The 12124-nt window shown below is 46.0% G+C and overlaps 2 protein-coding genes across 2 annotated transcripts in view; one reads left to right on the top strand and one right to left on the bottom strand.

Moving 5' to 3' along the window:
* LOC108632236 (uncharacterized) overlaps positions 1 to 1551 on the top strand; it is a 19533-nt gene extending 17982 nt beyond the window's left edge. Inside the window, exon 2 of the mRNA XM_018036665.2 lies at positions 443 to 1551. Coding sequence (XP_017892154.1) covers positions 448 to 1380 — 933 coding nt within the window. The 5' untranslated portion in view covers positions 443 to 447 and the 3' untranslated portion in view covers positions 1381 to 1551. The remainder of the gene's footprint in view (positions 1 to 442) is intronic.
* A 1728-nt stretch (positions 1552 to 3279) lies between these two features.
* LOC108632234 (uncharacterized) overlaps positions 3280 to 12124 on the bottom strand; it is a 30385-nt gene continuing 21540 nt past the window's right edge. Inside the window, exon 2 of the mRNA XM_018036664.2 lies at positions 3280 to 5292. Within this exon, the coding sequence (XP_017892153.1) occupies positions 4299 to 5292 (994 nt within the window). The 3' untranslated portion in view covers positions 3280 to 4298. The remainder of the gene's footprint in view (positions 5293 to 12124) is intronic.

Genomic DNA, 12124 nt, shown 5'->3' with positions numbered 1-12124 from the left:
GGGCAATATAGGTATATACTAAGTTTCAGTCTTTCTAGTGTTAATAAAGAAAATGCTTAAAACCGTCTATGCAATTCTGATTTCCAATGAAGTACATGAAATTGAATGGGATTCTTTCTTACTGCTTTTGGATTCTTCTATTACAGCCAAGCGTCCATATATTTTCGAGTGACAGTGCAGATTATCCTAAATGTTATCGTTTTATCGTTCTTCACCCTAAAGTTCAGTGCTAACAATCCGATTCATGCGAGTTCATATAATTTATTTTGACAGTATTTATTTTCTCTTTCTGTAAACTAATATAATAAATAAAATTCATCTTTTTTAATACAGGAGTATTTGTTTATTTTTTATTTAACTAATATATTAAGCCAACAATTATTTTAACTAAAATTAAATAATTTCGTCGTGAAATGAAATGTTGAAACTTGTTATTTTCCAGTGATCATGAGGAGCTCGCTGGTTTTATTGGTATCCATCGTAGCATCCGCGGCGGCAGCGCCGCTCGAAGACCCCCAGAACGGTCGATTGTTCGCCTGGAACACGTCCGAGTTCCCAGTTTCCACGGAAGCCGAGATTGTCACCGACAAGGAGGCGGCCAGTCACTCGGCAAAAAAGCAATCAGAAACGAGCGACGGTGGAACGACAGATTCGTCACTGCCCTCGGTTACGACCCACGATTACGATCGTGCAGAAACGACCGACGACGCGCTCCAGGCGAAGATGCAGGAAAGCAAAGCGACGAAGAAGAGTCGAAAGCACAAAGCCATCGTCCTCGATTACCTCTCGAAGCTACCGTTCTCGAACGTCCTGCCTTACGACGTAAACTACAACAATTACGACACCGAAGGGAGGAAGACGTCGACCTTGCACCGACACCCGGACAGCAACATATTTTACGTTCGCCTGCCACCCACGCCGTACATGTTCGTCCCGGGATTAGGCTACATTTCCCAGCCGCCTAAATATTCGACCAGCAGCCTCCGGCCTCAATTCGGAATATACGCGAAGCCGAAACCGTCGGGCACCGACAAGCAAACCGTTCAAAAACCGTTCATCAAAGTGCCGATCGACTTCGTGTCGAACGGGAAACCGACGTCCGTCTATCAGTGGCAGAAGAAGAAGAACAAGAAGCCGGCTGACAGCCCGATCACGAATCTCGACGGTCTGTCAGCGGATTTCAACGGGAAGCCGTCGACGATCTACCAATGGCAGGGCGCCGTGAAGCCGGTCAAGAAGACGGACGATTTGGTGAACATCTTGGACAAGGGCCCGTACTATTTCAGCGGCAAGCCCACCAGCGTTTACGTGTTGAACCCCGACGGGACCTCCAAGCTTCATCAGCGTATCCGGTATCAGCGGGATAATTCGTACTATTGAGAAGCGCGCGGTGAGGCTAGGCTCGTTGCTACCGAAACGAAGCTCCGGCTTCCTTGCAATCGTCGGAATGATTGCGGGACGATGATGGATTCGAATCACCGGTCTGGGGAGCCCGATGAGCATGCACGAGAAATGTAAACCGGGGGAGGAAGCAGACGAAGCAGGATTCCTCTCGATCGGATCGTAATTGCTCTATGAAGGGGATGGGCATTGCGGAGAATCGATTGCTTAGAAATAACCGCGAAAAGTTTAGAGAGGCCGTGCCGGTAATCCGTACCGCGAACGGGCTTCTTATTTATGGACTTTGATTTACCGCTGATTTATATCGTGCCGCGTTTCCATCGGGGAGTACGGGTTATCGCTCGGATGATTACAAGGGAAATTGTAGTAGATGGACTGTTAAAAAGTTTCGTTACGCCAATGATACACGCGGTTGCCGTGACCAACGCGATTTCCTTTTCCATCGGCCCTCTCGACGAGTGTATTAGAAAATACTTCGTACGGTCGATTAAAATAATGGCACGTGAAGTGACGGGTCGAAGCAGTGACGGTGGAAAGTTTCTCGTTCCTGCGCTTCTCATTTCTCTAGTAAAAAAAAATCCCACGAAAACGCTACGGCGCGCGGCCAGAGCAATAGAATAAAACCGAGCTCCCAATGTATCGACCTGGCGAACAACTCCGCCTTTGCTTCGTTCCAATCCAATATTCTTTTTTTCAGCCCGTAAATGACGGAGGAAACTTTGGAGGAGTTTCTATCTAGTGTTAATGTCATGTTTCTAACAGCAAAAAAAAAAGGAAACTCTTCCATTTGTTTTCTTTCGATCGCCTGGTCTCAATAGTCTTCCAGTTGGACGCTCGGTCTATTCTGATTCTGGAATGTCTGTAGAGTCGTCGTCACGGTCGTCACTCGATTCCCAACTAACTTCTGTAATTACTACTTTCGAGTGTATAGCTCCTATCGATAGGCTACGGATACATATTTATGCATCTATTTATACGTGAATTAATTAGCGAACGAAGTAATTAATTGTGCATAGAACGAGCAAGGATTACGAGAACGAACATTTGCTCAAGCGACGGCATAATTAAGTATAATTAGACGCTGTTTTATACTTGAACGCGGACCACGGTTACGCCTATTAATATTTATTATTAAAGTCATATTTATATTGTATATTTTCTATTAAGATTCCTCCCCTATTGTAAATATTTATTTGAAATAAAAATATAAAGAATTTTCCAATAACTGTTGCCCGTTTTTCGGAAATAACACTATAATACACGTGTATATTTCTAGAATGGTTCGCGGGCTGTTCGCCGGTGAGGAAACGTGTTTTACTTATACATTTCCCCCTCTCACGTAACACAAATATTGACTTGGGACGCGAGTCGTCTGCACGGGATTATATCCTGTCTGGTTACGAGAATACTTCCTTCCCGATCTGTGATACTTGCTCAAAGAGATTGAATTCAAAGATCCCGATAACACCACCACCAGACGACGTCTGCTTCAAACGAAATCTCAATTTAACTTCACGATTCCCTCGACGAGAGAGATATTACCAACTGTATGAAATAAAAACGAATTAAAAGAAGACGACAAGATATCTGAAAAGAAGAGGATGTAATATAATTTTTACGCAAAGGAAGGAGGAATTATACTTGACATTTACACGATCAATTACCGAAATATGTGACGCCCGAGGCAAAGGGTTCACTGTTGCTCGATGCTATCGCAAATGTGCTGGAAGTAACGGGTTAAAAGCGGTTCTCATTCGAGCAGGCACATGACTGAGAAACAATGGATATAAAAATACTGAAATCAAAGGGTACTAACCATGTTTTGTTCATCCCTTCGGGACGCAGACGTACACGACAGGGAGCACATTTGTAGAAATGTACTATAAATACCTTTTATTACACTACACTGAATGCCATGGTTCGGTATACAATTGAGCTTGCTTCTATAACGTACGATATAAGAATATAAAAAACATTTGCTGCTCTCGCGATCCGTTTAGTAAAAAAAATTAGTAAGAAAAGTGGTTTCGCGCGGCTACGTGTAGGAAAGGCGTGTACGCAGATCCCGCCGTGGAGAGATAGTGGTATTGTCCAGTCTTATTATTTAAAAGATTCGTTCGTGACCGATCGGTTCACGGGGCTCCCGCGGGGCAACCCTGATTCGTAAAAAACGGTATGATAGAAAAGTATCTGTCGAACTTATAAAAATATATTGTACAAGTTGAACGCGGTGGAAGGAGGCGACGGTCGACGAGGTCGTTTGTTAAAAAGAGGAAGGATCGGGCGTCGACGACCGCTTCCTTCCCTTAAACCTAATTCCCTTCTCAGTCCAGGCGTTAGTGTCCTTAAACTATCCTAAATTTAAGTTCGGGCAACCTAGTCTAATACTCCTAACAACTGTAACAGAAGTGGAACGGCTCTTGCAGGATACGCGTGGCTTCCTTCCAGTACGACTGATCCAAACGTGTATCATAGTCGCGGTGTCTTCTTCTCTCCTATTCTCGTGCACACGCTTTTGTTGTTTCCTCTTTCTATAAATTTGATGGTTCGTCTTACGAAACGACAGCCCCTGCTCTTGTCTCGTGCCCATTTATCGTAAACGTGACGCGACTTAGGCTGCAACCTTCAACGAACATCGAACGGACGCTAATTTTATGTAATTCACGTAAATGACCGATATTTATTTTAGCTCGATTTCAGATATTTCCTATGTGTTACTAAGTTTGCAGTACAAAGTTTTGAAGACGTTTCAAGTGGAGGTTGATTTCATGAAATGTTTCGGACGCTCGTTCGATGCTCGTTCAGGCCGAATGACCAAAACTGGTTCTACCCTAACAAGCTCACGGGCCGTTAACACGTAGCGTGATTAAACACACGTCCTCGCGTCTCGTCACGGATTAGGGCAGCAGGGGGTGATAATATACAGGCTTGCGACTCTTCTCCATCACGTAGAACGCTTTCGGCTTCCCGTTGCCGGCAAAGTTCTTGTGGATGCTCGTGGATCCGGATTTGCCAGGGATCGGCGCGTAGTACGACATGGCCGCCTTCTTCCGGTGTTTCTTCACCTTAGCCGTGTTCCTCGAGCCGTGAAGTTCGTTCGTCAGGTGAATCCTGTGGACGCCTGAATCGTCCAGCCTGTAAGTCTTGTTGCTCATCGCGTTGTTGTTCCCTTTCTTCGCCGATTCGGGCCCCTTCTTCTTCTCGTGTTCGGGATAGCTGAGCCTCTTGTCGTTGTTCCTCACGTGTTTCGACGGACCGTTCTTTTGGCGCACGGTGATCTTGTTGCTGTCAACGGCGAGGTACTTCTTGTTCTCCTGATGAGACGACTCTTGGCTGCCCTTGCCGTCGTGAATATTGTCCATGAAATTCTTCACCGACTCTGCGTCCTCCCCGTACTTCTTCGCCTCCTCCAGCTTCTTCTTCGCCTGCTCCATCTTCAGCTGCGTGTGCAGCCGCTTCTTCTCGGTGATCTTCTTCATGACCGGCAGATTCCAATGATAGATCTTCGCCGGCTTACCGTTGCCCTGAAACCCGACCGGGAAATTCGCGCCGTTCTTGGTCATCTTCTCGTCCTTCACCGATTTGTGAGGTTTCGTGATAGTATAATACGGCGGGCTGGCCGGCAGCTTAACGATGTAGACGTGGCTGTCCCGGTGCCCGTGGCGACGGCTGTAAGGCTGGTGAATCCGCGTCTGAGAGCTCAATCCCGGCGGCTCGGGACCAGCCACTCTTTTCTTATGGTGCCCGTCCGGGATCTGGAGCGGCGCGAGCCCGAGCCGATTCAAGATCGCCGCGTTGCTATTGTGCACCGTCTCAAAGTTGGACATCGCCTGCTCCGACGCGGCCAACAGCACGCCAGACAGTAGTAGCAGCAGCGTGCAGCCGAGCGATCTAAAAGAAATGAAGTATAGTCAGTTCAAAGCGAGCAACAAGTAAGAGTAATTGAAAGTTGCCACTGTAATGAAATGAAAAGCGGCGTAAGTATCGGTTGAATGCAGTGCGATTACACGGAATCAATTAAGAGGCTGACGGGCAGCTTCTCGTTGCTGTTCATGCGTCTTATGGTCGAGGAATACCAGAGACAAAAGGATGTGTCGGGAGGAGGAGGGGGAGCCGCGTCAGCTTAAAAGACGATCCATCACGTGGCTGGCGAGTCGGTTGAAGTAAAAAAGGCCGGAGCTCCGGCAGCCATGACCTCGTCTATCAGCGGCGACGTTTCCTCGAGTGGTAAGAACGAAACTAGCCCCGTGATACGCCACCTGACAGATCATAAACTAGTCCCGGCGCGTGTACGTCGGGAGGTAACAGGGGCAGAAGAAAAATTTCATTGACCGTAAAAGCGACGAGGAGTCTTGCCAACGAGGCAAGAGTTTGAAATTTTACGAGCAGCCAAGCGCAAGTGCGAATAAAAACGCTAACCGTCTCGCGTGGACGCCAGTGTGGAGGCCAGCGTCGCGTCGTTACCAGCGCACTATAAACCTCCGAGAGAACTGTTGCTTATCACGTTTTGCGGCAACGATAAATCACCTTCTCCTCTTAATTACTCGGTTCACGCCAGGGGTAGTCCACGTTAATTATTCCCCGATCACTTTTTACCCCTTTTTTTCATTAAAGACGTGACGCGACGACTCGTCCCGTGCATAGTAATATGTACCGAGAAACGTGAGCTCCATTCGGAGCGACGCGAAAGCGTTGTACCGATCCGCCGCTAATTTGCAGTTTCGAGAAAATCTTAGACGTGTCCGACGACAATGTGTAGACAATCTTTGAACGATGAAGGAGCGGAGGCACATAAATCTATTCGTCACCGTTACGTGTCCAAGTCGAAATCTACTGGAACGTAATGTGTTTCTACTTTGAACATGTGCGCGACAGTCCTCAGCTTCAGCTTCGAGTCATTATGTCGATTTGCGACCATGTTCATTAAATGTTTTAAGGCTGTTCTGGCTGTGAGTTAAAACAGTGACACATGTTTGAAATGTCGCTAATAATTAGGTAGCTTTAATATCAAATGAGTTGATTTGAAAAAACTGGTAAAGTTGAAATGAGAATGATACATTAAAGTCAATAGTATTAAACAAAACTGATGATGATAGTTCGTTTCCTTTTTATTTCTGAATAAGAATAACGAGTATCCGTGAACGTCACGCAAGGCGAACGAATTAATATAGAAGCAAGGCGTTCCCGTCGACCATAGAGGTTTATGATACCGGTTACGAGTAGCGTGCGTGTCGGATAGAGAAATAGTAGTAAAAATCCGGAGATTCGCGAGACAGGTAGCTGCCTACTTGAGACGATCGTCCATCCTGTGCACACAGCTATCAATTTGCGCCCAGAACTGAAGACATTCAGAGTCGACAGGCTCGTTAGCTAATTTTCATTAGTCCCGGCTAATCTCGTCTGAGTGATCTACGACGTGGCAACAAAGCTCCGCGTAATTCTCAGGGAATATCCCTCAGCCACTCGTCGGCGTTATTAGCCCTATCGGTGCTCATCTTCAACGCGTAAACCGAACGAATTCCCTCAATGAGCCTCACTACTGGCATATGAAAAATAAACCAGAGGAAGAGAATTTACCGAGCGGAATCGAGCAATCCGATGCCACCAACGCGTAACAGCGGGTATCCCTATTTTAAATGTGAATGACAGCGTGCGTACGCTGCGAATGGTACTCGCCTGTAAAAAGAATACCAACATCCTCCTATTGAGTAAGTAAGTAACAATAACCGAACGTAAACTGTAAACGTCCGGCCGCGTCCATGGGAGCGCGACCCATTATTCCCCGGTGGAAACCCGCGCGAACGTCTCTTGCCGAGGCAAAAAGAGCTCGGGCTCTGCGATTACGATTCCAGCTTATTGTTAGCAGCGCGGAGAGACGACCGTTCGCCGATCGGCAGTCCATTACCGGTTGGCTGGACGTATTCGTCGAAAGCACACGATTGGCAGGTTAGAAGAACGCGGAAGAGGCTCGCCGGCGCGAAGAAGCGCGAGGAGAAGAGAGCACGACCCGAACGGGGCGAGGTGAAGCGAAGATGAGAAACAAGAAACAGGCAAAGGAGAGGAAAGGACTGATGGAGGAGAAAGGAGCGTATGGTACGGAGAGTGTGTAACCTGGCGTGCGTGTAGGGGGCACGTGTGCATACGTTGCGTGAGAAAGAGTGACGGTTGAAAATGCATCGGGCGACCTGGCCGCTCGCCGCTGCGAAGACGGAAGAGGAGAGACACGCACGCAGGAGGGGGGCCAACGATCGTGTTCTACCCCGATGGAATGAAAAATGAAAAGGAATAGCCAACGCTGCTGTCTTGCGGTGAACCGAGATTAATCTCCATGATCATCAGCCGGATCAGCATTTGCGGGTTATTCGCTTTGGGTTACCTCCGGTTTAACCCGTACACACCGGACAGGCTGCGGATATCGAGCAACAGTTTCGCGCCGAGATTTCCATCTGCTACGTGATAGTACACGACCACTCGAAGCGTCTCAATTCCATCGCGGGATGATGGACCGTCGTGCATCGTCCGGCAAGAATATGTAGCTAACTACTCACGGTTCGACTAAAAAACGATTTAACGTGTTCGCTCGTACGTTAATATGACATAAAGAACGAGCCAACGTACCCATTATTCCCCGGCGAAACGACTGTGAGCATCAATAAAAACCTGCGCCCCTTTCCGCGAAACTGACTTCTGTCATTTATTCTTGCACTTCCTGCTTCCCCCCGTGAGCACGCGTTAGCAGAATCGTTGCTCATTAATAAATTGACGGACTAACCGATCGACGGTTTCGACCAAGCGTAACGTTTCCATCGGGGTAGATGAAAGCCCGAAGTCATTAACCGGCGCTCGAGCAAACTACACGGTAAACGCTCTCTTTCGGTACTCTCGTTATACTCGGCCTCGTAATTCGCCGCGTAATTACCGATCCATCGGTTCGTTTCACCTGCCTAAGTATCCACCTTGCCTGGGAATTATTTGCTGTCTCCCGCTTTATCGGATATCGAATTTAATGCTCCATTTGCGGCAACACCGACGCGTTGATTGATTCAATAACACGATCGCGATCCACTAAGTATACTCCTCCGGCGCTTCGCGAAGCCCGCGACTTTTTCCCGAGCCGCTTTTCAGAACAAATTGGTTACGATCACGTGAAAGCTTAAGCGGGGGGAGGGGGGGAGCTATAACACGGCAGCTGGTTTCACCGCGAGGCGGAATGCGCGAGGGTAAGCAGGAAGAACGTGGAACAGGTAGTGGTGGTCGGTTTCGATGGTCGCCGCGGGGTTGTAATGGCCCGGCAAGCCTGTAATTTCTGTCTTGGTCGAGAGTTAACATTCGACTGCGAGAAAATCCAACTTAGCCACCCAAGGCCTTCCTGACTCATCCACCCTTTCTCCCCCTCTCCCCCCCCGATCACTGCGAGATCGGTTCCTGATCTAGATCACCCTGAGAGTGATAAGGAAATTGATCAGGATGCATCGCAGAACCTAAACGGTTATATGAGATGCAAATGAGATTTCCCTCGTTCCTGGCAAAGACGTTTCATTTCATTACCCAGGAGATCACTGCCGGTCGTTACTTCGTTTCATTTAACAGTTTCATGTCGTAATATCAATACGAGATTAATTCTGTTTCTTTCCGTGGGATTTTACAATCCTGAACCGTGCAACAAGAAACTAAATTAACGTGGATGATCGACTTTTTATTTGACTTGATTGTAGAATTCCTAGGATCTTTTATCCAAGAATTCCTTTGCTATAGAAGGAGTGTTTCGTTCCGGAGGTACCAAGCTTACCGATAGTTTGCCTTATGAATTATTAACGTAAACTGATTCATGCAGGAAATATTACGAATGCTTGAAAATTGAAATATTGCGTTGAAGAATGACATTACTAAATTGAAATAAAATAACCAATCGGTGTTTGGTTAATTCTACAAGTAGACTGCATTTTTATTGACTGATTAATTTTATGCATTTATGAAGAAATGGTAAAAACCTCCAAGTAGACAGAATGTATGAAAAGTGAAATGATTTTTGAAATAGGGAAGAACTTCCTATTTTCATTTTCTATATTGACATTACAAATGATACGTCGTACACAGAAAATGTGCAAAAAGTGAAATGCATGTTATGATTTTTAAGATATAAAACGAATTCTTATTTAAACATTTTTTACGTTAATACTACAAATAGTTTATTTCACAGTTTATCCGTCTATCCGTTGAAGAACGCAGTTCATAAATCCACGAAATTATCCGTTATCGCGGTTGTCAAGCCACGGAAACGGAGTATAATTCTAATTACAATGCAATCCAGATATCCTCTTCTTTCGCACGCGTGCTTAATCCGCGACAAATTCAATGGCAACGCGTGAAATACTCTCTAAACGTGATCGAGACGAACGCGTGTTTCACGCCGGTGGACAGCCCGCGAGAGCCGCGTTAATCCCGAAGGTTATTCGCAGAATCATTCGGTGGACCAGACGTGGCACGAGAGATAGAGAGAGAGAAGGACAAGGTTAAGGAGTTTGTTCACCTTCGTGATCTTCGTGCGGGATCGATGAGTAACTATACCGAAGGCTGGCTAGCTCTCGTGTCCACGAGTCTAGAATCGAGCGTGCACCCCGTGTCGCGGCGAAAGAAAGAGAAAGAGGATTCGTGCGAACGTGCCACACACGTGCTCACACGCACGTCGTCGTCGCACGATTACACGTGTTCGGAGGGAGGGCTTTCACGTTCATGTATTACATCCGAGGGAGGAACACGGAAACCAACCGAGCCACGGCCGTAGCGAGATTAGGATTATTCCAAATGCGCCTCACGGTTGTAATGCATAATTGGCTTGGATACATCGCGATAATGCACGGACCAAGTGCGATAATCTCGCTGCATCGCACAAATGAACGGCAGCTACGCTCGGATACGATGTAATTCTATCGCTAATACGATGCCACTTTTTTAAATTGAATCGAATTACCATAAGTAAGCAATGGAGATAAGAGTTTGAATCGCGAAAGTAATTTACGTGCAAGTTCGCCGAGGAACGAGTAGTGATTGTTACAAATTAACTTGACCTGGACTGGTTGGTTCTTATCGGGAACCTGTTGCTACGATACTTAAAGGATTTCGACTATCGGGAGGGGAAACCGATTTAATGCTATCTCATCGGGATACAATTTACAATCTGACTATATATATCGAGGCGTGACAAAAATCCGTTCGGGGAAAATGACGAAGGCGAATCGGACTCGTGATACAAGCGAGACCGGAAAGGGTTTAAAGGTATTCTCGAAGCTCCTCGGTTGTCTATCAGGAAATCTTCTTCCTGTGACTCACTCAGTCACGAGCTAACCTATTATCACCGGACGACTTGTAATCACGGATCGATGTTGGAAAAAAGAAAGAAGATTAATTGCGATCGAGGTTGATAGATGTCCAAGTAGGAGCGGCGAGGCCGTGGGCAAATGACAGTGATCGGTAAATGCGTACCGGTGGAATCCAGCGTCCACTGCGACGTGACTGAAATACAATTTATTGATTTCCGTTTCAGAAACGCATGCTTTCGAGTATGCCTGCGTGCCGCCCGTCATAAACTAAATAACATCGTGGTTCGCCCGTGCGCAGATTAGAGAAACAGGCGGACGTGCCAGTCCATAAATCTTCATGCACCGAATTCGCCTGGGCCCTGACCAGACTCATCGCAATTATTTCCTTCCTTCCGATAATACGTTTAATACTGTAGTGCCAACTGTGCGCTTCGACATTTTGAGAATTATTTTTTAATGCGAACGAAAATAATTAAACAAATTAAACACACCGATTGTCAAATAATTAAAAGCAGAAGACTAACAATTATGTTAATTATGGAATAAGATAAGTAATGTAAGCAGAGGAGTCACGCGGCGAAGAGATTTTTCGGAAGACTTATCATTCAATCTTTATAAAGCATTCTATATTTAATATGTAATACGAAATATGTGTCTTGCTTTAAAAATCATTTTTTAGTATCAATCAATAAAAACCCTATAAATATGAATCATATCAAATTTGTAATAAGTCGGGTAAGCAATGTAAGTGAAGGAACCACGCGACAAAGGGATTCCTCCGAAATGGCGAGGCTATCAATTCAACCTGTACAAAGCATCGAAATCACTGACTAGAATCTACCCTAGGCAGACATTATTTTCCGGTGCCCGAAGCCCACGCGAACATTCCCGGTTAAACGGCGAGCATAAATCAGAGAGTGCAAAGGGGCTGAATTATCATGCAAATTCTTGAACCGTCGTTTCATCACTTTTCAATTATGTCTCTGTCGCGGGGATGACGACGACGTCCCGCCGTCAAATAATTCTCGCGATCGCCGACGATAGCTCCGGCCCACGCGATCGCGATCACGTGTACGTCACGGCGCCTTTGTATCAACTGCCTTAACACATATGTACCTATCAGACTGTAAATTATCTTACAATGCCGGACCGTGACTCTCGAAATTCCTTTTTCCATGCCCTCGCATCGATCTTCTTTAATCCCTCTTGAACGCTCATTTTGTTTTTTCTCAAACTCTTCTTCTTATTAATACATTAAGGATGTATTGGCTATACAGTCAATCCCGAAAGTTTATGTACCTTAGAAAAACGCATTTCCTATAATTAAAGAGAAATCAGACGTCGGAAGAACAATGCTAATAATAAATAGCTACGTGCTAAAAGGTATAGAAGGAAATATCCAA

The sequence above is a fragment of the Ceratina calcarata genome, unplaced genomic scaffold, assembly GCF_001652005.2.
Source record: "Ceratina calcarata isolate Rehan_Ccalc_2016 unplaced genomic scaffold, ASM165200v1 scaffold153, whole genome shotgun sequence".
NCBI lineage: Eukaryota > Metazoa > Arthropoda > Insecta > Hymenoptera > Apidae > Ceratina > Ceratina calcarata.
The sequence above is the reverse complement of the archived record's forward strand: the minus strand, read 5'-3'. Positions and strand labels throughout refer to the sequence as shown.